The sequence below is a fragment of the Melozone crissalis genome, unplaced genomic scaffold, assembly GCF_028551555.1.
Source record: "Melozone crissalis strain CALT ecotype California unplaced genomic scaffold, PUWL_Pcris_2 ptg000016l_1, whole genome shotgun sequence".
Taxonomy (NCBI): domain Eukaryota; kingdom Metazoa; phylum Chordata; class Aves; order Passeriformes; family Passerellidae; genus Melozone; species Melozone crissalis.
In genome coordinates this window covers 56,228,016-56,248,404 of record NW_026535794.1, presented here as the reverse complement: position 1 = coordinate 56,248,404, position 20,389 = coordinate 56,228,016, and the positions used below count along the sequence as shown (strand labels likewise).

Genomic DNA, 20,389 nt, shown 5'->3' with positions numbered 1-20,389 from the left:
ATGCCTCATGGCATTATGGTAGCTAACAAACCTAAAAGGTCACCAGGGTTGGATGTGCAGTGTTGCTGAGATAGCTGATAGGCTGCTTTCCTTTTGACTAAACCTATATTGTAACATTCCCAAAGTAACCTTGGGATCTGGTGCCTAGAACAGGAAATTATTTTCTTATCCTCAGGGAATTCTTTAGTGCTATAAATGACTGTCTGACTTTTTCAATCAGGACAATAAAAATGCAATCTTTAGCTGAGTTTCAAAATATATTCCTGATTTGACCACTTTGTTTCATCCACCTCATTCTGATTTTCTGACTTCATAGAAAAATAAGAAATAATTGTATTTAAATAAAATACATTTCAGTGAAAATTAGGCAGTTTTCAATTTAAAATTCACTGCAACAGAGAGGTCTGGACAATGGTGGAGGTGGGCAACTCATAAAAAGCAAGGTTGGGCTTTGTGTGATTTGAGGAGCTTGGAGGTTTGGGGTTTTTTTGTTTTGTTTTGATTTGGTTTTTTGTTTTTCTGGGTTTTTTTGAATTTAGTAATATTATTCTTCACCAAAAAAATTCTTAGGAGCCTCTGCTCCATTTTTTTCAGGAATAATTAAACATTTATGAACTTACTTTTAAAGATGGGCCACTGAGACACATCAGCACAGGTCACTTACACTTTGCAAGCAAATGAACATACTTGTCTCTCCCAGGCACTGATGAAGAAAGCTTACAGTTCTTTTAGGTTGTTCCTTTAGAGCATTTAACATCCTTGCCATTTTGTAGAACCACATATGATACTTAAAGGACCCATAGGCATAGCATAGTTTGCAGGGCTGGCAATTAGCAGTTTGCCTGTTTGGGCTTTCTGTACAATATACTGTTTATGAAAGAAAGTATGCCATGCACATTTGAATTGCAGTTACTGAGTGGGGGGAGAAGAAGATAAGACAATGACAACTGTGAGCCACCACAGTTTTTATGGACAAAGACATTTTTGTTGCAAATAATACTAAGAGAGGAGCAGTTCACAGTCCCACAACAGATTAGAGTATTTCTTCCAGAGCTTTTCCAATGTCAGGCATGTTTTTCTCTCAGCTGAAATAACAGTTCCATCCAAGGGCATAGGCTAAAATAGGAGAGACTGGTCTCTGCTGGCAAACAACTGACAGCCACAGAAGACTCCCTGCCTGGCCCCATAAACACCATGCTTGTATAACCAGTTGTGCCAGATATATATACAAAAAAAAAATGCAGTCATCACTGAATCTCTGTGCTGGAGACAGTGTCCATCAGTTTCTGTGCTTATAGTACTGCTCTGGATGTGTGCCCTGCCTTCTTGCTCCACTTTTATTCTCAACCTTCCCCTGGGACCCTGACGGCATCAGCCTTACTCCCTGCCCTTGTGATTTTCTTGCAGCTCTAGACCCAGCAGCTGCAGCTCACCTTTTGGCTCTCTGTGCCAAAGCTTTCACATCCTCTCTTTCTTCTTTGAGAGCATCAGCATCTGTGGCTCTTGGTCATCTGGCAGGAATGAAGCCTCAGCCTTGAGGCACTGCTGGTCTCCCACGCATCTTGTTGCCTCTCTTTTGGCCCCTGCAACTTGTGGAAGAGGACGGAAACAGGATTAGAATCTGCTGGTGGGGCAGGGAGTGGTGCTGCTGTTCCCTAGCCTCCAGGAGGACGCCCAAGAGCAGCCTTGCCACAGAGACAGCTTCCACTTAGTCGTATATAAGACAGGCAAGAGCATCAGCTGCAGCCCCAATACTGGGCTGGAGAAAGATCCTCCAGTGAGCCCCAACGACAAACTGCACCCTCCCCTCACACCGCTCAGTAAGTACTTCAGCAACGTGTTTTCCTCCCAGCTGGTTGGCTTCTTGATTTCCTTTTTTTTTTTTTTTTTTTTTGAGGGGGTGTGTGGATTTGTTTGTTTGTTTGTTTGTTTTGGGTTTTTTTAGCAGCCACCACCAGCAAGTTGCCTTATCACCTCTGGGGATGAGCAGGAAAGCACAGGATCCCCAATGCATAGGGAATGGGCTGGGGATGGTCCTATGCGGGGAAAGGTAAGGTATGACCTACCGAGTCTGGGATTTGTGGATAGGGAAATGGGGAGGAGAGGGTTTTAGAGCAAACTAAAGCACTAACTGGTGGGACAGTTCACAACCAAATTTGTAAGTCAGCAAAGTGGGAGCTAGTATTAAGCACTTCTTATCTCACTACTAAGTCTGGCATGTGCAAGGGGTTAATTTGTACCTCAAGGAAAAAATTGGGGAACACTGTATTTTTTATGATCTCCAAAGACAAAGACTTGTAACCAGAACTTGTGCAAATGTATCTTGCATTTTTTCAATCAAACAAATAAATGTTTTTATTTTACAAGTTTATTTTACAAGCTAGTAATGGGAATTAGTCTACCATCCAGCCACAATTTTTGAAATAGCACCCAGAAGCACACTGTCTGTGTGAAGAAACTGCTCCAAGACAATTCTGTGGTACTTCACCCATGCTAGTGTTAGTAGCAAAAGTTTTGGATAGAGGGAGACACTCAGATCAGGCTTTCAAATATCAAAGTGTTTGCTAAGATTTAAATATGCTTTATAAAAGTGAATAATCTGACAGGGTGCCTGTGGAGAGCAGCCTAGTGCCCAAGTAACTGAAGAAGAAAGTTTGTGCATTAACATGAAGCTGTCTTCTGTATCCTGGAAGGCATCACTCCAATAGAATAATGTTAAACATATAGTAAAACCTGTAATTAAAGGTTTGGAGCAGCAACAATGAGAATTTCTACTTGTAGGACATTTATTTTCTCCTCTGACTTGTAATCTTGCTTTATTCAGATGATTTGCCAGGCAGAAGTTGTAATGGGCTGAGATAGGATGGAGTATGGGTGAAGGTGCATAGTTTTTGATAGAGGTACCAAGGCTGCCTGCTGAGTACAGATGGAAGAAGCCAAATGCAGCTGGATGTTGTACCATTCCCCATGTCCTGACCTGTTTCACGTTATTTCTGCATAGGGCAGATGTGTGCAAGATGGCTTCATCCAATATCTTGTTCCTTCTTTTTGCATTTGTAAATGACTTCAAACAAATAAGGAGCCTACTCACATTATAGAGCCCTCCACAGGGGACATGCTACAGAAGGAATGACAGGTCTTGCTCTTTGCCTGCCACATAAGTTTGAGGTTGCAGGGATAAAGGAGCAGGTAAGGATGTTGGGACCCCACCTGTCCCTCCTTGCTTGTGTGCTCATTGCAACCAGACAGAAAGGGGCAAACCAATTTAAAATGATATAATAATCAACTCCCCCAGGAAACTGTAAGTGCATGTTTGGTGTGAGAGGAGGCACCAGTCTTAAAAAGTAAACCCCCATGCCAGAGCAGCTGGACTGTAATTGATGAAGTCCAGCCTTGTGTCCGCATTTGGCAGCAGCCTATGGGATACTCCCTATTTACTTTCATTTCCAGCTATTGAGTACATCAGCAGCAGGTCAGGCTCTGCCTATGAGAATGAGGACAAACAAGTGTGCACACTGTACCACCCTAGGACCTTAGTTGCCTCTGTTTCTGCCTCTGCTTTCCTCTATTCTTCTAAGGAATTGCTCTGGCTTCAGAAGATAAATACATAGGGCCAAACAGGCTTCTGTGGCAATGTTATTACCAACTATCAAAATGAAGTTATTCAATTCAGATTGACTGCTGTCACCCAACAAGGATGCTCTCAAAAATACTTTTATTTATCTAGCATTCATGTCAACATGCCCATGGTTTGTTTAATAATTATGCATGCCCTGGAGATTAGCGCATTTTTCTTCAGGATATTGTCATTTGTAGAAACAAAACGCTCTCCTGAACAAGAGTTCAAATAACATATACAATCCCACATACACCACATGGTCTACTGAAATCTTCAGAGGCACAGGTTGTAGATACCTTATAAAAGGCCAGTTCATAAATTCTAAGTATTCAATATACAAAGAAATAATGAGCCTTAATGTACAATGATAAGGAGTACTGACATTGATGCCCACATAACCCCTGTAAACTTTTATAAGAATTCTATATCACAACTTCATTTCTCCATTTTATAGGTAAGAATGATCACCTATGGGTGACTCATTTGAGAAGTGCATTGTCCCTTCAGATTACATACAACTATCCATAGTACCTAATATCCACATAGTTGCATAGCCCCTACAACCCTTCAAACCCTAAGAGAAATGGAGATTTTCCCCCCAAGCCGTTTCCATGCCTAATTCAAGATCAAATGAAAAATAAGCCCAGCTCTTCAGTTTTGTTCTCAAAGCTTTACTTTTCTATCTTACAAGGTAAGTTTTTTCTCATGAGATTTCATTTTAAGTCAGTTTAAATGTCACATTATCAGATGGCCTTGAAAGACTTATATAATCTTATAAATATGTGAGAGTAGCTGTGCTGAGTATTCCTTAAACTCTAAGCTGATTAGTTGTGGCACACATCTACATTAAACCAACTGTGTTTGAAATAGTTAACTTAAACAGGTATCTTTAGCTGTATCTGGCAAAATATTTTTACCTAATTGAAGCCTGGAACTGGTTGCATTAGTGAATTTTGTTATGGAAATCAAAAATTTAAGCAAAGAAAGCAATCATATACTTGCAAATGTTTGTGTGTTTTAGAACTATGTTAGTGAATGATAAGATAGCTTTATTTGGGCACTTTAATCAAGTGGGTACAACAACTGAGAATTTTGAAAAAAAATTTAGTATGTGCTTTAACCTATCTAAAAATCCAAAAGTCTGATATCCAGAAAGTGAAAAGTTCAGGTTTTTTTCATCTGAATCACCATATCTTACAAGGGTGTGTGCCTAATGGAGTCATGCTGTTATATGACAGTGATGCAGCATGAATTTCATTAACATGAGGCTGAAGCAGCTTTTAGTAATACTTGGACTTTTCAGTCTGCCTTATCATTCATTGCCCTCTTCTGTCTGTAAGTAGAGCCAATCCAATCTCATGCCAAAAGTTTTAACAAGCAAAACTATGTAGGCAAAGCTAGAACTTGCCTCAGCTTTAAGTACAGCATTTCAGTTGTCCTTATCAGCTCTCTCTTTTCCAAGAAATAAGAGATTTGAGGTGACTTATTTAGGCACATATCTCTGAAGAAGGTGGTACAGCCTAGCTGCACTGTACCAAAGTCTCTGGCTAAATGACAATTGAATCCTAAATCATATAGGAAAATCTATAGTATCTCAGGAAGCATCTTCTATTGTGTGTGAAGTAGCCCACCAATGTAACCATTACAGATGCACAAAGGATGAATGTGGATCATTACGTCAAGAGACATAACAGTGCAACAAAAAAACACTTTACTTCATCACATGAATAGCATTTGCTACCAAGGTGACTGATGGCAGTAGAGAGTGCAAACCACACTAATGTGAAGGCTGCTAAGAAAAGTGTTGCACTTAATGCATTGAAATCTGAGAACATGCTTCAATTTGTAAAGCCATATTAATGGCTTCATGCAGCCCCTACAGCAGGCTCCCTTCCCACATAAAATGTTACTGGGGTATCTGTTTCCTTAGTGGCAGGCACTGATTTGAGTTGTTTGGGAAAGCACCAATGGTCACATGCAGCAACTTTCCTTTGAAGGAGAGCTCTGTGTGTAATCCATGATGACAGGATGTAACAGCGCTCACAGGTTCACACGTCAGACACCATGTATATATATCCAAGATACCAAAATCCATTATTTATTTTAGCAATTTTTATCTTTTTATTCTTTTGTCACACAGACTGTCACAAAGTGCAGTGCTTGCTTAGTAAGCAAGGCAATGCTGACTTCAGGGCAGATTTACAAAAGAAAAGAAATGGAAGGGGAGTGCCATAAGTTAGCCTGCAAACCAGAATTTTAAAGCACTGAAGATGCCAAGCGCTTGGCATGTGTGACAGTGAAAATATAAACACAGACCCAAAAGATGTATTTTAGATAATATTTTCCAAACTACCATAATAAGAAAAAATAATGAAGCAATCCTATATTAAGTCTCTTTACAAAGCTTAATTTTTATTGAGTGTAATAATTCAATGAAACAACGTATTGAAATCTAACCTCATTTAACCATATTTTATAAGCTATTTCCACTAAATATAATTTACTACCAATCTTACATTTAAATTTTGCTATCCCCAGTCTTTTCTGCCTCAAGACATGTTAAAAACAAAAATGTCCATAGTGTCTGAAATAATATCCCTGATTTCACTGAAAACCTTGTAAACAGAGTATTCTTCTGAAAATAACATTTTACCTAGTCATAATATTTAGCCAGCATGCCCTAATCAAATCCAGTAAAATCAAATGGCATCAAAAGAATAAAACACCCTCAAATCACAAAATGTAGTGCAAGCCTTCATAAGGACAGATAAGTTTTGTATTAAATAAAATGATGTCTGCTTTATTTTAAACCACAGCTGTAGCTTACTTATACAGTGAATAAATCAAACAACCATTCAAGGTGCCTTCAAAGATTTCTTTCTCTAGAGTCTTCCTAAGTGATGGATTTTTCTTGTAGTGAAGGCAAATGAGCCTTCAGCCAGTGTAACACTTTAGTACAGATGTGAGGCTGGACTGGGACATTTCTGTAGTGAACATTTGAAGGTGAAATCCCTCATCAAGGCCTGATTCAGTAAGATCTTAATAATTTGTAGAATATTACAAATTAAATAGTGAAACATAAGGGAATTAATTCCATATGTACAATATCAGTCAATGTTAACTTTTGATGTTGACATGAGTTGAGTCAAATTTGATGCTGCCAGCCAGTTGTGACAGGACATCCATCCCACCCTCCTCTCTACCACTGACATTTGTTCTATAAAGAGGTAACCTAAGGGCTGAAAGGCCCAGCAAGAGGTCATCCCTGGTATCCAAAGTACTCAAACCTCAGCTAAGAATCAGCATCTTAGTCTAGAGAGCAGATGTGGGAAGAGATAAAGGAAATATTCTTGACTGAGAGACGGTGTTTTACAAACTATTAAAGACATATGAGTTATCACAGAGGTAGAAGGCTTCTACACACACACCCTGAAATTTTGGGAGATTTCTCCCTGGACTATGGACTCCAATCCGTAGTTACTTCCCTGAGGATTGAGGGAAAGGAACGTGATGTGTGCCCCATCACCAAATGGATGCTAAGATACATTGAATCCTAAGTTATATTATTTCTTTGCTAGCTGTAACATTTATAGGTACCTTTAACCTTGCTCTGTATATGTCTACTAGTAGTCTTTTTTCTTTTTTTTCTTTATTCCTGTGTAGCATTAATTTGTTTTAAATCTTACGTCTGTTAGTTTTCTGTCTATTAAATAAATAATTCATTCTATAATAGACTGAATCAGCCTATATTAAAGAACTTGTGAATGAGAGTGAGCTTTGGGGTGCTGGCTACCTCAATAAAGCTACTGCCTGCTGTCAGAGGCCTGGGAAAAAGGCAAGGGCTTATCTAAACCACCACACAGAATCATAACAGCAGTGTTATTTTATTTATTTGTAAGTCACTGTAATTTAAGACGTGTTCCATCCACTGAAGAACTACATCAGTGCAACCTTTCCTACCTTCTTTTGCAAATACTTTGTTCAAGGGTTAATTGTTCTTTACATAGATGCAAGTTTAGTCATGGAAATGAGATTAACTCCCCTACTGTTCTGTCTCTTGTCAGCAAACAACCAATGTAAGTTACAAAGAAATAATAAGTAATTTCTTTTCCTCCAGCAAGATAAAACCAAACTCCAGAGGTTAGTCTCCTATTTTCCCATCCTCCTTTTCACTGTTATTCTGCAGCTGCCTCTTTTCTTACTTTTCTCTTTTATTGGCATTGTCTTCTCTACCTCCCCTTCCTCTTTTTTTTCCTCAATTACTTCCTTCATCTTCTATTCATAATGTCTCAAGCTTTTTTCTTTTCCACATTGCCTTTCTTCTCCTTACAAGGAAGTCATACTCTGCTCTTATTCCCTGAAAATGGGGAAGGGAGGTTATGAATGAAAAACTACCAGAGTTGTTGCTAGATCACTTGGACTGCACCTTCAGGTTGAAGGTTGTTTCCCTTTAACATTGCCTTTGACATTCTGAAGAGTTTCTGCTAAGCAACAATAGAAATTATCAGCAGTGAAAAATGGTCTTAATTTCTTCTTTCTATGGTGGCATCTGTGGCAGCCCCAGGATCAAGTCTCATCTTGCAAGGTGCTGAGGAAGCTCAGGTAGGAGGATGGGTGAGGATGCACTTCTATACCCACTGCAGCTATAAGTAAAGGGAGACAAAATAGCCCAAACAGCAATCCAGTGAGACTTATAGAGCATGGACACTTAAATAGCTACATGAAATAGTTCCCATGGTCTTACCAAAGTGATGAGTAAGTTTACTTCATGATGGCTTTGGGATCTGTGAGCACTGGCCATCTTTCTGAGGCAGCACTTTACAGCTGATTTTTCTGGTATGTAAGGTATCTTAGTGAAGCTGGACTTAAAAGACCAAGTCAACAGAATTAATGATTTAAATTACTTCATATAATAAATAGCAAATATGATCCTTAGTTTACTGTTGAGAAAAAGTGGAGAAGAAAACCAAAACAAAACATCCTCTTCCTTAGCATTTACTTTGTGTATGAGATAGCATTTTCTGTGTGTTCAAAAAAAAAGTATGTTTTTCTGTAGAGTCAATCTATGCTAGTGTGGGTTGCTTACAGCAAGGTAAGTGGAGAAACAGATTACTGTGTGTGTAACCAAGGCAGTGAATCACAGCCTGTGTGAGTAAAAAATCAGGTCAGCAGACTGCTGGAAGACAAGAACTCTTCATCAGTTGTTAGGTAATGCCAATATGTTTGCTTTATGTCATGCTGCTGAATTTCTTTAAAATTTTTTTTCATTAATGTGGTGTAGTATCTTCATAGGAGGAGAAAAGCGCTGTTTCAATGATGTCAACAGAATGTGTTCAGCCACTTGATATCCCAGATGACAGACTGGACAAGCAAGATTCACAGTGTAACCATTTAGGTAAGTGTTATTTAATGGTGTCATTGCTCTAATGAGGGGTATTGTCTTCACATAATAAAGTCCAGCAATACAACTAACCCCCCATGAAAACAGATAGATTACACCTTCTGCTGACACTTCTAGTGCCAGATGGAAAGACAAAGAGCACTTTTTCTGCATATAAATATCAGCTGAATCTCTAGAGTGAAGTTAATTAAAGAGGAGAAAGGAAAAAGAGTCATTGATCTTTTCCCTGATAGAGCAGTTTCTTCATTTATACCACAGCAAATGGAAAGTTAAGATATAGCTGAGCTTTCCCTGAATATATCTTCCATATGCAATTTGAGTAAAAGATTTCAAGCATTCAATTTGCCATCACTGAGACATTTCTAAAATGTTTTCTGTGTTGGAAAGTTTCACAAATGGAACAGGACTGTTGGGAAACATTCCCTGAGCTTTTATTGCAGCCTCATTACATGGTTGAGACAATAGAAAGATGGCAAAAGCTCTGCCAGCAATGTACTGCCAGCAACAGCCAAAGACATCTTTGTTACAGAGCATTTAAAATACTTCCTAGCCAATAGTGTATTGCTAAAGCTTACAGACAATTGTTCTAGCCAATTACTAAAAGTACATGTACACCTGCTTCACACAATGCTTGCCTGTCTCCTTTCTATTAACAATACACCATATACCATTATTAAGCTTAAAACTGTCTACTATCTTGGTAACATAATTTTCTGTAGTCTTAAGGTCTATCTTAGCCAAGCCTAAAACTCAAGCTAGTGTTTCATGTCCTTCCGTGCTATACCATTGTAACTTTTTCTACTTTCAGAAGCTAGTTCTAGGTTTCTCTGCTCTTTCTCCTTCTCAGGCCTGCTTTTCCAGCTTTGTGAAAATCATCTTTCCTTCACTCTTTCCCACAGTTTTCTCCTTCCTCATCAGTTTCCTTTCTTGAAGCTACTTCTTACAGCTTTCACAATGAGCATACTAGGATTGTCTTTGCTCTGTCACACTCCAGAATACTAGATTTCATGCTTGATAGATAAACTTTTTGCTTATTCATGGTCTTTGCCTCTGCTTCTAGTGCTATGATTTCACTCTTATCTTACTAAATTGTCCTGAAGATTTAGCAACCCAGAAAGAATAATCTGTTTGCTTGTTGTTACCTTTGTGACAAGAATAATGAAACACAAATGCAATTTCACTTCCTTGTAAAAAAAAAAGTCTCACCAGGGGTTTTATAAATTTTGTCTATTAGTACTGCAAGGAAAGTATTCTAGTTCTGTCTCTGCTACATGGCATTTCTAGCCACAGACACTGTTTTTACAACTGTTAGTATACCATAGTTGGTCCACAAAATTGCTTATTTAAATATATACAGAATGAGTTTTATTATACTGTTGGAAAACAGAGGCAATGGGAGGGTAAAGGATCTCATTAGGACTATGAAGAAAGCCTGTGAAGGTCAGAAAAAAAACCCCACATCTCCAGGGACTTAACCCAGAGGCCATCCTTCCCACATCTACCTGCAGGCTCACAGAAATAACAGCTGCCTTAAATAGTATGAAAGAGCCTGCAATTAAGTTGTGCTTGCATGCAAGTCTGCTGCCAGGGGCTGGGTAACCATATGGGGAGCCCAGCTGAAGTCAAACAAGCTGCTTTTAAGAATTCAAAACACTGGTTTCTGTGATGATACTAATGGCAGGTTCACAAATGAGTGGTTAAAAATCCTTAAAGAATCATTGTCAAGGTTATTGGCAAAAAGCAGGATTTAATACAAATTCATGAGAATGCAGCTTTAACAGAGTTAAGTGGCAAAGTTCATTCTATTACTTACTATGTAGACAAAGCATACAAAAGTAAATTGGATTAGAAGCAACTTGGAATGATTTACATGAAGACTGGGGATGCAAGAGGGTAAGGGTGCAGAGGATATAGATGTAAGAAAAGGGTGCAAAAGCACTTAATCATTGACAAATTTAATATTTGAAAAAATAATTCAATAGGATTTGCTACAATTATAACAGTGAGTTAGTTATATACTCAAAATAACAACATTCATACCATGAACTATTCACTTGCATGAACACATGAAAAAAGATGTATACATCTATATTAACAAGTGTAAAGGTATCTATCAAAAATTCCTTTCAGGCTCAGTGCAGTACTCATATCAAATCCCTTAATGTTTCTCAACCAGCCTGGGCTGCACCTCAAGGAGAATGTATGTGTGGGGATGGTATCTGCCTAGACCTTGTTATCAGCAACAGTCTTTCAAGTATTGCAAACTTGAGAGTTTGCAAGCTCCAAGAGGCATCCTACTTAGAGGCCCACTGTGTTCAAGGAGAGCTCAAACAGCTCTCCTTGCTGCTACACCGCTGTTTGTAGCATTATAAGATGATTTTTCCAAAAACTTCCAGTAAAAACAGTACTATTACACTCAGGCTATGATTAATTTTTTTCAAAAAGTCTCATAACAATGGTATCATTTCAGTTGGGTAAATGACTTACCAAAGCTAATAAGAATGACTGCTTATCCTTTGTTCCTTACTTTGGTTGGACTGCTCATGTTCCTGGTATGGTCAGAGGAGTTCCTACCTTTACCATACAAGAACACCCAGGATGGTCAGAGATGCTTCAGCGCTCAACTGGCACAGTTAGGGGGCACCTCACCACTCAGCTGATTCAACTAAGGCGTATCAGAAGCTGCTGAGATTGTAGAGCAAGCCCAAAGAGAAGTTGAGGGAGAGGGATGTACTACCACAACAAGTTATCTTCTGTATTTTCAGCTTGCCTGAGCACCCAGAAATACAGACCCTTGCAGAAAAAGTCATGTTGACCTTCTGGGTGATCTGAGTAAAGGATTGTTTTAAAGGAAAACCAAAACTCTGGTGTCATGTTATGTAAATAAAAAGCAAATACCAATTGCTCATTGGCTCTGGAAATAAAGGTAACTCTTGAAGGGAACAATATACTGACTGGCTCATTTTACAAATAGCTCAGACCGACCCTATATATATAAAACTTTACTTCACAGAACTGGCCTTGTAACTCTTGAAGATACAATCCACACAGTTACCACTGGATGAAACAGGGGTGGCTATGGAACCTCTACACACAATGATGCAGCCTCTCCTCTGACATGTAAACACACAAGCTGCCCACAACTCTCTCTCTTTGTTTTATGGGTACTGCCAACAACACAGAACGACTTCCTAAGTCACTTGACTCCCATGTAGTATGGCACAGAGCCCTCTTTTGTTTGCTTTCTAAATATTTAAGAGATTTTTCTTCCTGGGCATTTGAATTAAAGCACTATTATCAAAGTGATTCTTTCCACCTTTTCTTTTTTATCTCTCCTAAGTTTTAATTTCCATTATATTTTTTCCCTGCAGAAGATCTTTCAGAGCAGCTGATTAAGAGCTGTGACCTCAAAAATAAACCAAGAAAAGGTAAAATTGTCACAGCCTCTCAGAAGACTGAACAGGAGCAAAAGAAGCCGAAGAGAAAAGATACACCCGCTTTGCACACTCCACCACCTCTAACATGTGAGCAGTAAATCTCTTGACTTTGAAATCCCAATTCATGTCTGGGGACTGGAGAAGGATGAAAGTCCATGGAATGTTCAGTTATGTCCCCTTGGATGCATACAGGAACACAGCTTCCTGCATGTGCACCTGGGAAGGCAGGTGAACAAAAAAGTCTGTCTTTCTCAAAGATATTCCATGTTAGTTGAAGGGTTTGGTCTCACTTCTGGGAATACCAAGGTGGATAGGTTTATGCTCTGAAAAACCTGCTTCCGTGGATCTCATAGACTTGCTGATAAATAATGTTACATTACTGTGTGATACTATGTCTATGTATTGGCAGCTGCTGAGCCATGCTAGATGTCCCAATTGGATATGGTCCAAAATCAAAAAAAGGATCCAGTCCAGCCCTTTCACTTTTCCATGAAACTTGCATCCAGTGCACAGCGGGAGGCTGGGGCTGACACTGGGAGTAGACCAGTCAAGCACACAAGCCACCTGCAGGATGGTTCTCCCGGAAATCACAGAGATCATGTGTTTATGGGGACTCTGGAAAAGGGTAGGTGTTTCAGGAAGCAGAAAACATCACAGCAATGAAGGGGCTTCTTGTGGAATGCTCCCTACTGTGGCACGAATACAGATATTTGAGACCCAAATGCCACCAACCTGGAGAAGGGAAGAATAAGCAGGAGACTGCTACTGAAACCTAATGATCCAAAAACAGCAGTGGGAATGTTTGTCACTCTCAGCTAACAAGCAGTGTTATAATTTCCATCAAGAGAGCTGTGCTCTTACATTATTGAATTCTTCTTCCCATGCTGCACATACATGGAGGAGTTAGCCAGTAACTACTTGTATGCTTCTCTGTATATCTGCAACAATTCACCAAGTCAAAAATAAGCACTGGGATTTTCCAGTATTTGTAATCCAGATATTTGATTCTGTTCAGTTTTCACATGTACCTTCCATCAGCAATTCTCTCTTAGGAAGAGCAGCTCAGAGGCTGGAGAGCTGTGTTTTCTTCCTGCAATTGTCAATAAAAAAAATATTCTTTTACTAGTTAAAACAGCCTCTTCTGTGTGGTCATATTGCTCCCAACTAACCTCTTGAACGTCTGTGTGATTAAGTTACTGTGGTAAGATGTCTAAAGTTCTGGAATAAGAGATTACACTGATCCGTCCCATGATTTTTAGTGCATTATGTATAATCACAAGCCAGCTGGCCTGATAGAATCATTTTCTAGAGCCTATGGGAAATAATTAATTTGAAAGAAATGTGGGGTAGGTACATCATGCAGCAGATCATGCAGTTGCGCCACTCTACTTCAGAGTAGTCTTTAGGAGAGCTACACAGGTGGAAATTTCTTCAATGTAAACAGGCTAATGTAGCGTTTTCTTTATTGCTTGCTTACAGGCATAGTTTCAGACTCATCTGAAAATCTGCTGAAAAGGTATGGTATCCCAGAGAAGTCACAGAGAGAGAGAATGTCTCCAGTCTCTCAAATCACTGGACGGGAGCAGAAAAAGCCCAGAAGAAAAGATACACCTGCAATACACATCCCACCTTTGATATTAGGTAAGAAACTTAGGTGAAGACCCTCCTAGGAGGCAGCAAAAAGTGGCTAGTGTCAGACATATACTTAGAAGGCTGAAAGGAGGTTGCCCTCTGCTCAGTAGAGTAGCAGTTCTTGAACTGGATCTATTTGGTCTAAGTATATAATAATAGTGGGGTGAAAATGAAAAGTCTAATACATATCCCATGTTCAAGCTCCAGGGATAGAAAGAACAGGTAGAAAGAATAGGCATTTGGTCACTTGATTGTTTCTTGCAAACTGCAATCCTACTTTTCTGAAAACCCAACTAGTGCCCTGCTTTTCAAACCTAAGCACATAGAAATATTTAGGTCACCGGCACTAAAATGCCTCCAACAACCTGGAGCAAAGCTGTACTGATTAATCCCCTCCTTCATTTGGCAGTCCCTGACAGGCACTGATGTAGCCAAGTGGTGATGAATTTCTCATTAACAGCACCTTAAAGATAATTCTGTGCATCAGGAATGACGTGCAGTAGACACCATGTTACATGCCAATGGGGAAAGTTGGAAGGGAAGGGAAGGGAAGGGAAGGGAAGGGAAGGGAAGGGAAGGGAAGGGAAGGGAAGGGAAGGGAAACTTTACCATGGATCATTTGGAAAGAGCTAACCTGCTTTTTGGGTAAACTCAGGAGTCAGAGCTCAGGAACATACACTAAATAAAGCTGCATCATGCTTTATGAACAAATTCCCTCTCTTATTTAAATTAAGAAGTGATGAAGGAAAAGTATATTTATGTAATTCTGATTACCTAGTTATAGCATACAAACCAGCCTTTTTAGAGCAGATTCTAGAGACAGCTGAAGTGTATGGCCCAAACAGAGGTCCCCAGCTGTAAGAGGAACCCCTATTAGAAGTGTGTCTGATGCTTACCACGATAAATAGCAAGACCATTACCAATGAATCACTTTGCTAACTGATGAACTCCAGAGGTTCCCAGTAGAGTTCAGGATTCAAAGCTCAGAGAGATGCAGTCCAGAGATGCATGTTATAAATTTTCCATGGACCACCAGCAATTTCAAGGACAAATCAGCATTTTAATGCAAAACAATGGAAAGAGAATACAAACAGGAAGTCAAAATGGTAGTGATTTGTGTAACACTGGGAAAACGTTTTTTTTTTCTTTGATATGATGCCTCTGATCACTTGTGAAGAAAATGTGTTTTACTGAATGCAATTTGGAAGTTCTGGGTTTCAAAGAGTGAGAAGCATGTTTGATTTGCTAAACATTTGTAAGTTAGTCTTTCTCTGTTTGCTGTTTTAAAAAGTCACTTAGACTCCCTACCTCTGTTTTCCTAGATGTGTGTATTATGAAATGCAACTCATCCTGCAGATCTATTTTAAGGATTATTAGATTGTTAGTTAATATCTGCCAAGGAATCTGGCTAAAGAAAACAGAGGGTAAATATACAGTGTCACCATAATTTCCCAACAGAACTTGCAAGTAATTGCAATTTTTAGGTACACTCTAGAACCAAAATGGCTCACAGAAACATGAGTGTTTCTGTTAGAAAGCTAAAAACTAGACAGAAAAAGTTGTCTTAAATCATTTATTTGTCAGGTGCCACCTAGATTTAAGCCATACCTCTTGGGCTACAAATCAGAGAAACAAGATAGCACATGTCTCCAGACTGCCTAGGGAGAACGCCTGCAGCTGAGCTGGAGAGGGAAGAGGTGAATAGTTAAACTTCCATTCTTCTTACCCAGACATTTTCAATGGGGGTGTGATATTCTTCTAAAGGAGCTGCCTTAACTGGTTTTCTAGGCTATGAGAGAGAATGAGGACTTGAAACTAATTTTACAAGTTATCTCTCATTTGATTAGGAAACCTCAGTCCCATTTCAGGAACTGTATTCCCATATTTACACATGTCTTTACATTCTAGCTCAAACCCACAGGGCTAAAGACCATTAATTTAGTTAATGGACTATACAATGCTAAGTGAGGATGGCAACAGAGTGTTCCAGAGTTGACTACAGGCTTGGATCAGATTCAAGCCATTTACTGTCAAGTGATATGGAAAAAATGACCATTAGAAATTTGCCTGTATTTTGTCTTCTGGTCTAATTCCTTCAGAAAGACAAGGTGTTGGCTGACTGAAGGAGAACTTGCTACTGAAGGAGACATCTGCTCATGACTCATTTATATGGATGTGGCCTAACATTAACTGTGCCACTTCAGTAGAAGTTTGAAGGCTGAATACATTTAGAAGCCTGACCCTTGTAGAGGAAATTTCAGATAACTAACTTAGTAGGCCCCTTTCTTTAACTGCATTTCCCAATTGGATTGGATGCTCCTGAGGTATAAAACTGATTCTGCTTCTCATCTGGACCACATGCCACCTAGTAGATACATTAATTTTCTTAATTTTACACGGTACATTTGACTGGCTTTTATTTGTGATAGAAAATCTCTCAGACCACCCAGAAGGGAGAGGGACTGTCCTAGGAGTGCTGGTCAAAACAAAGAGGTATAACACATCTGCCATTTTCGCTGCATTTACAAAAAAGTATTTGTGTGGACAGCTGTTCAAGAGACTATTAAATAAGATCTTTTACTAGAATTAAGTGGAGTTTCTTGAATTGAATCTAGAAGTGGTTTGCAGGGGATCTGAAGGAGAAATATTAGAAATGGTGGCAGATAAAGTGTAGTTAACTATCTTTACATTTTAGTTAGACAAAAGAATCCCTCTGGACCTGTCATCCAAGGACACACCACAGCCTCGGGCCCTGAAAAGTATATAACCAAAAGTGAACTGGGGAGGAGCGAGCTGAGGGAATATGGCTTCATTGCCTGAAGCTGTAATTGGAGAATTAACCCTTGAAATGCAAACAGACAAAACTTCTATCTGCTTGAAAAACCTGTGACTGCTGTCCATCTTGGGTGTAGCCTCCACGAGGCTTTTACACTGCCCAAGGTGTAGCTATTGAAGGCCTTTAAAAAATACCCACTTTATTCTCTTAACTCTGTCAAGCCTCTGTTCTAGGTAAATGTCACTCCAAGGCATCAATACCATTTAGCACTGAGTGCTGCTTATTTCAGCAAGACTAATGACAAGGAGACAGGACAGAAAGGTTTGTCTATATTTACTTAGCTCACATAGTTCTGCTGGGTCTTCTCAGGTCTCCAAGTTTATAATTCAGGTTCTATTTTGCACGGCAGTTCCATAAAAGCTTAGTTTCTTTGTGTGTGCTTCCAGATGGAATAAATCTGAAAGTAAATAAGTAGCAAATATTGAGCCAGCCTTCAACCAAAGGCTTTTCATAGAAAATCATGGAGCCATCACTGGTGAACTTCAACTGGCAGAATGATGTGTGTTGGATGTATGTTGAAAATTAAATATGCATCTTTAGAATAGGAAGGGAATAAAATTCAGGCATTTAAATACTTAGGTTATTTTGCCTGACACAGGCACCAGTCTGCCACAGGCAGGTAATCACTTGAAAACAGATCCAGAATACAGGATCTGAAAAGCTTTGTACAGAGAGGCAGCATCTTAGCAGGCTGCTTTTATTCCATGCCAAGTGTTCAAAGGCGACTTCAACAGCAGGCAACAAAGTGTCATTGGAGGTATAACTGAAAATTGCATTTGTTTCTGTCATTCTCTCAATAGCAAATGCATATAGATTGAATTTCATCACACAGTTGAAGGTACATTTTAAGCACATATTATGTTTTCCCTGCCCCTCAATGGCCCATTGAAAACCAACAAAAAATAACCCCCACTCTCCTTTGCAGCACACACAACCCAAAACCCAAAGGCATCAGGAAAAAAAAAAACTTGTCTATCTTTGCCTAGGTTGCCTATAGGAATAGAAATCTGTGTGAGGAATATTTACATCTATCTCCATAAAATGCCATCATTCTTTGCAGTTAACAACAAGAGCTACTTAATTGCTGCTTGAACAAATGAAGTCCTTTGTGTTTCAAATTAACTGAAAGACATAAATGAATGTTAATAATTTATACCTTTCAGTTTATCTCACAGTGCTGCTGAAACCAGCTAGTTCACAAGAACTGCATATAAATGAAGCAGGAGCTAACTTAAATGAAGGGCAGTATAGGTAAATATTTTGTACCTAATGCATTGTTCTCACATTACTCTTACTTATTTTTTAATGAGGAAAGCAGTTACAATATTTTTTATATCTGGGTATTATATACTCTGGATCCTCAAAGGACACACTTACTGGTTTAACAGAGAAAAAGAGAGAAACATAGAGAAAGGAGAAGTGACAGATTTGTGGGAAGTATGATCTACAATCCAAGTCTATTTTCACATTGTTCTTCATTTAGTAGCTTTTGCAATTTATTGATGCTTTATCATTTCAGTGGAGATTGCACTTGTCATGTGGGTATTTAAACATCTCTTGTTTCACCTGCACTTGCAAGATCTAAGTAATATGCTATAGACATAGAGAAAATCTACATGTCCATAAAAGCTGTTCCTGTTACAAAGATTAATTACAGTATTTGCTTCATCATGCAAGCTCTTTCCCTTATTTAGCTACCCAAACCCTTCTAACAAACAGGTTCCCAAATGAAACTTCAGTCTCTTTTTACAGATAGCAAAAATATACTGGATTTAAGAATGCTTAATAATTTTTGCTAAAAATGCAGCGATTCAACTCTAGTTCAGTAAGTATTAAGGGACTGAAATGCCAAAAAGAAATGAGGAGTAATTCGTGTGATGACATTAAAATCAAGAAATAAGAGAAAACTGAAAAATTCTCTTTTGCCTGATATTTTCTAAAAAGTAGTATATTAAATCAACTCACTTTTCCACCTTTTTTTTATTTGTTTTTTGTTTGTTTGTTTGTTTGTTTGTTTTTTGTGTTCTTCTCTTTTTAAGGCACTAAGCTATTTACAGAAGAAGAACAAACAGTGATTATGGAAGATGAAGAAAAGGATGGAGACACAATCCACAGTTAGATTACAGTGATATTTCAATAATACAATGTAAATAATCATGGGTCATTCAAAGTGGCAGCACATTAAAGAAGATCTTTCACCTTTATAAATAATTTTCTCAGTTGTTCACTTGAATTTAAACTACCATCAAGTGCTTATCTGCTTATCTGCATCTCATAATTCCCAGCAAGCATTATTGGACATGAATGGCAGAAATTTCAGTTACACAGGGTTTGAAGGATTCTGTCGGTTTACTAGAAGGGGCTTCCTAGCATTTTTGTCAAGAAGGAATCCACCTCAGATCAGATCTAGTTTTGTGCAGTGCAGTACTCACACAGTACCTGGCACTAGAAGTGGTAACGCAGAGTAGTAAAACATCAGCTAGTGATTCAAATTGCTTTTTTTGCCTGACACTTGACCTAATTTGTTCAGCTTTCCTTTCCTGGAATAACAATGACCACAGTGAAAATTCCCAAGTGCAGACTTGATGGGATAGATGAAGAAGGTGAGAGGGCCAGGATTCAATTCCAGAGTCTCTAAAATGCAAAGCAAATATTTCCTCTGCCTGTATCTGCTCATGACTTGTGTGTGTAAAGAGGAAAAGATAAATTTACTTCAGAATTAAAATTACACCTAAGGGCTCTCAGTGTTGACAGATGCATCAAACAGGATGGAGGGCAGAGATCTCAGAGGAGAAACACTAGGGAAGTGCAATGCCTGCTGGTAATTGTCTCCACTGGATTGCTGAAAGATAAAATTGTTGGATAGTTGATGCTTTTGCTCCCAATAATTTCTTTTCACATCTGTTTTTTAAATTGAATCCTAGGTAATCAGTTAGGAGAGGTTTTAAAGATTCAAAATCACAGCAGGAAGGTAAAAATGGAGTAAAAGGAATAATGTTACTCAGTGGCATATGCTTACTGCAAGGTAGAAGAGCATCATGTGACTTTTAAAATAGTTTACCTCAATGATTCAAACAAGAATTGCTTTCACAGCTAGCTACAGCATTTGTGGAGAGATGGGTATTGGTAGAATATTTTACCAAAAAAAAAGATAGAACTGGACACTGTGTGCTTACCTTAATAGCTCTGGGATAGATGGAGTAGCTGAACCCTTAGGGAACTAAGCAGAGAGGTTGAAGATTATCTAGCCTGGCAGACTGAATTTAGTTATCTTTTTAAGTCGCTTATACCGACAGCTGAGGACCATACTAGTTTGGACTCCATTTGCCACTGTAACTGACCCAACATCTTTCATGAGAATGCAGTCCATTCACAAATATATGAAGACATATCAAGATGTAATCAATGAGCTTACAATAAATAATTGCATAATTAATTGCACAAGAGGTCCACTATATGATTAA

General features: G+C 38.8%; 1 protein-coding gene across 2 annotated transcripts; it reads left to right on the top strand.

Annotated features, from left to right (window-relative positions):
* The first annotated feature begins 1,485 nt into the window (after nt 1-1,485).
* PPP1R17 (protein phosphatase 1 regulatory subunit 17) lies at nt 1,486-20,124 on the top strand. Of its 2 annotated transcripts, XM_054274109.1 has the most exons (6): nt 1,486-1,820; nt 8,901-9,014; nt 12,392-12,544; nt 13,937-14,098; nt 16,519-16,582; nt 18,965-19,027. In XM_054274109.1, the coding sequence occupies exons 2-6, from the start codon at nt 8,933-8,935 to the stop codon at nt 18,969-18,971; spliced, it is 468 nt and encodes a 155-aa protein (XP_054130084.1). In that variant the 5' UTR covers nt 1,486-1,820; nt 8,901-8,932; the 3' UTR covers nt 18,972-19,027. The 2 variants fall into 2 exon arrangements, with proteins under 2 accessions (XP_054130084.1, XP_054130083.1); XM_054274108.1 differs by lacking the exon at nt 16,519-16,582 and having other exon boundaries at nt 18,965-20,124.
* Nucleotides 20,125-20,389: the final 265 nt, after the last annotated feature.